At 35.9% G+C, this 4,755-nt stretch overlaps 1 protein-coding gene across 1 annotated transcript; it reads left to right on the forward strand.

The window, feature by feature from the left end:
• Positions 1–1,763: 1,763 nt before the first annotated feature.
• Positions 1,764–3,914, forward strand: EMWEY_00032390 (XAP5 protein, putative; the record flags this gene model as incomplete). Its single annotated transcript, XM_013478406.1, has 6 exons — positions 1,764–2,074; positions 2,317–2,675; positions 2,782–2,900; positions 3,043–3,124; positions 3,334–3,527; positions 3,888–3,914. 6 exons carry the CDS (start codon positions 1,764–1,766, stop codon positions 3,912–3,914), a joined length of 1,092 nt encoding a protein of 363 aa, XP_013333860.1.
• Between the last annotated feature and the right edge of the window lie 841 nt (positions 3,915–4,755).

A 4,755-nucleotide genomic window follows, 5' to 3' on the forward strand; every position in this document is an offset into this window, starting at 1 on the left:
TTTATATTAAATAAATATAAATATAAATAAAATACAAAGGATTATTTATTTTATTTATTTATTTATTTTATTTTCTTACTATTGCCCTCAATAAATAATATAAATAAAATAAATAAATACAATACAGATAAAAGCGCATGCATGCATGCAGCAGCAACAGCAGCAACAGCAACAGCAGCGGCAGCAGCAACAGCAGCAACAACAGCAACAACAGCAACAACAACAGCAAATGGAACAGCAGCAGCTGCATCATCTGTTCTTGCAGCGACAGGCACACAGGGTGGTGGCAGCAGCAGCAGCTGCTGCTGATGCTACAGAAGCACAGGCAGCAGCAGCAGCAGCAGCAGCAGCAGCAGCAACGATTTCTTAGTTGCTTTCCTTTTTTTTGTCACAGAATTTTTATACTTTATTTTATGTCTGTCTCCGTAACTCGTTTATCTCTGCTTCAGCAGCAGCAGCAGCAGCTGCTGCTGCTGCAGCAGCGGCAGCAGCAGCAGCAAAAATAACAGTACAACCAGTAGTAGCAGGAGGAGCAGCAATAACAGTAGTAGCACCTGCCGCACTAGAGGGAGCAGCAGTAGCACCAGCAGCAGCTGTAGCAGCAGCAGTAGCACCAGTAGCAGCTGTAGCAGCAGCAGTAGCAGCAGTTGCAACAGTAGCAGCAAGCAGCAGCAGCAGCAGCAGCAGCAGCGGTTCGTCTGTTGAGTTAGAGACTGGCATTTATTTAGTTAGTGTAAAGAATAAAGAATAAAAGGAAAAGAAAATAAATAAAAAAAAATAATAAAATGAATAATTTTCCCTGCATGCATGCATGCAATAGACTATTAGGGCATTATAAAATTAAATAAATTTAATTAAAAATATATCTTTATTTATTTTTACACTAAATGTAGGTCTAATATACACTTATATATAGGGTTTAGGGTTTAGGGTTTAGGGTTTAGGGACTACTACCGTCAGTTTGATACTGACGGTAGTTGCATGCATGCGTTATCGTTGGTATAAAAGGACAAAAAGTAAATTTATTTTTAATTTAATTTTTGTTAATTTATTTCTTTTAATGTATTTTAATTGATTGTTTTCTTTTGTTGTATTAGCAAACCCTAAACCCTAAACCCTAGAAGGTATGTATACACGTACAAGAAACACATGCAACTACCATGGGGCCCCCAGGGGCTGTGGAGCGATGGCATTCTTCCTTTATTGGATCAATTTAAATTGTAGTTTTGTTGTTCAGGGAATAAAAAAGAAAGAAAAAGAGTAAAATAAACCTAATTTCTTCTGTTTTTCCTGTCTCAAGGGAGAGAAGTTGGGGGGAAACCAACGGCACCGCCGTTGGCTGCCGAGCAGAGATTGGTTTGTTTTTTGTTTCTTTTTCTGTTCAATTGGGGGGAAATATTGAATTTATTCATTATAAGAATAAAGTCGTTGTTTCAATTTGTATTTTTAGTGCGTGATACCATCAAAACGGTATATATTGAGTGTCCACCTGCCTATACACCGTGCGGTGTATAGGCAGCTGCTGAAGAATCTTTCCAGATTTTTCGCTGTTTCTTCATCAAATGATATATAATACCTCAAAGTGATTGTTTATTTGATTTATTTGAAGTAAAAGTATATTTCTCACTTATCTTTGTTGTTGTAACTACAATTATAGACAATTTTCGAGGAGCTTCCCTCCCTCATTTCTTCTTCACTTTCTCGTCATTCCCTCCTTTTTTTCCTCCTTTTCCCTCCTTTTTCCTCTTCTTATTTATTAGAAAATGGATTTCCGAATTGCAGGAGAAGGCGGCAATGCCGTGCTGCAGACGATTCACGCAAGTGAAGGCGGTCGTGCAATTCGTCTGCTGCAGCAGCGGCAAAAGATGCAGCAGCATTTGCAGCAAGCAAAAGAGCAGCTAGAGACAAAAGGAACAAAACGTAAAAATATTAATTGGGGAGGATCAGCAGCAGATAGATTAGAGGAACAATTCAAGAAAGAGACCATTGGTCTTGTTACTGCAGAGGACTTCAGAGAAAGAAGACAAAAATTAGAAGAACAAATTCGTTTTGGTACCAAAGAGCTATTCGTTAGGTAAGGCATTATAGCAGCAGCAGCAGCAGCAGCAGCAACAGCAGCAGAAGCAAGGAGGTGCTGCAGCTAGGAGCAACAACAATAGTAATAGCAAGTAGGAACACTACCAGCAGCATCAGCAGCAGCATGCAGAAATGCCAGGAGCAGGCATAGACATACACAAAGAGAGAGACAGTAAACTCTATCTAAGGGTTTAGGGTTTAGGGTTTAGGGTTTAGGGTTTTTTTTTTCTTTTTTTTTAGTAAGATGCAAGAAAAGAGGAAATTTGAATTAAAATTGGCGAAGAGTAAATTATCATTTGGTGATGAGACAGTAGATGAGGTACTTGCACAAGAAGAAGAAGAAGACAGCAGCAGCAGCAGCAGCAGCAGCAGCGACAGCAGCAGCAGCAGCAGCAGCAGCGGCAGCAGCAGCAGCAGCAGTAGTAGTAGTAGTAGTAGTTCTCCTGTTAAAGGTGATACAGATTCCCCACGACTTAAATCGGAATCGCCAGCAGCAGCAGCAACAGCAGCAACAGCAGCAACAGCAGCAGCAGCAGCAGCAAACTCTCCAGGTTCAGTAAAGGTTAAACAAGAAGAAGGAACGCAATCCTCCAGTCCAGGTAAATTAGGGTTTAGGGTTTAGGGTTTAGGGTTTATATATTTATATATTTATTCTCTATTTGTATATATAATTTGCTTCTTGCTGCTGCTTGCTGCTGGATGCAGGGGCGGATTCTGCTGCTTCTACGTCTCCTGCTGCTGCTGATGGTGGTTCTTCGGTGGGGTTGTTCAAGATAAGAAAGAGAATAGGAAAGGATCCAAGTGTAGATACAAGTTATCTACCTGTAAGTCTTATTATTACCCTTTCTCCTTTATTTAGGGTTTAGGGTTTAGGGTTTAGGGTTTAGGGTTTGCAAGCAAACGCATGCATGCATGCATGCATGCATGCATAAATATATTTTTTATTCTTTTTTCTTATTCCCTTAGGATAAAGAAAGAGACGCAAAATTAGCAGCAGAGAGACAAAGACTAATTGAAGAATATCGCAAGAAAGAAGAAGAAGAAAAACGTAAATATATATTCATTAGCTGCCTATACACCCCAATATAGCTGCCTATACACCCCAATTATAATATGTTGCCTATACACCCAAACGACCGCTAAAAAAGAGGAAATAAGAATAGAATAATAATAAAAGAATAAATATATTTTATATAATATAAAGAAAAAGAAGAAAATAATAATAATTTATATTTATTTATATATTTATGTATGCAGGTATGCCATTAACAGTAACATTTTCTTATTGGGATGGTACAGGACATAGAAGAAGAATACAAATATTAAGAGGATTAACAGTTGGTGAATTCTTAGATAGAGCAAAAAAAGAATTAGAGAAAGAATTTGTTGAATTAAGGACTATACATACAGATAATCTTATGTATGTTAAGGAGGATCTTATATTACCACACGTAAGTATACGAATTATGTACATATACATATACATATACATATTCATATACTTGTATACATGTACATGGTCTATACATACAGATAATCTTATGTATGTTAAGGAGGATCTTATACTACCACACATAAGTATACGAATTATGTACATATACATTATATGTATATGCACATATATATATCTGCATATACATATATAGGGAGGTGTATGTATGCATGAATAGATACAGCAGCATTTATGTTTTTTTTTCTTTGTTCTATGCATACATATATATACACATATGCATGCATTAATATATATATTTTATCCTTCATTCTTTATTTCTTTATTTCTTAGTGTTTAGGGTTTAGGGTTTAGGGTTTAGGGTTTATGTCCAAAATATAACATTTAACGAGTGAATAATGAGCTTAGCTCGTGGCAAATCAGGTCCACTATACATGTACACCTATATATGTATATATGTATATATGTATATATGTATATATGTATATATGTATATGTACGTACGAATACAGAATATAACATTTTACGAGTTAATAAAGAGTCGTGCTCGTGGTAAATCGGGTCCATTATACATATATACGTACGCCTATATATGTATATATGTATATATGTATATGTACGTATGTATACAGAATATAACATTTTATGAATTAATAAAGAGTCGTGCTCGTGGTAAATTGGGTCATGTATATGTACACACGTATATGAATATGTATATATGTATATATGTATATGTACGTACGTATACAGAATATAACATTTTATGAATTAATAAAGAGTCGTGCTCGTGGTAAATCGGGTCCATTATTTCATTTTGATGCATTTGATGATATTCGATTATTTAATGACGTTCGAAAAGAAAAAGAAGATTCACATGCAGGCAAAATTGTTGATAAAAAATGGTTCGAAAGAAATAAACATATTTTTCCGGCATCTAGATGGGAAGTTGTAAGGAATTATAAACCCTAGAAAACCCTAAACCCTAAACCCTAAACCCTAAACCCTAGAAAACATTCAACACTATACACTAATTTTATAAAGAGTTATGGCATAATTATTGATAAAAAATGGTTCGAAAGAAATAAACATATTTTTCCTGCATCTAGATGGGAAGTTGTAAGGAATTATAAACCCTAGAAAACCCTAAACCCTAAACCCTAAACCCTAAACCCTAAACCCTAGAAAACATTCAACACTATACACTAATTTTATAAAGAGTTATGGCATAA

The sequence above is a fragment of the Eimeria maxima genome, genomic scaffold (assembly GCF_000499605.1).
Source record: "Eimeria maxima Weybridge genomic scaffold, Emw_scaff420, whole genome shotgun sequence".
Taxonomy (NCBI): Eukaryota; Apicomplexa; class Conoidasida; order Eucoccidiorida; family Eimeriidae; genus Eimeria; species Eimeria maxima.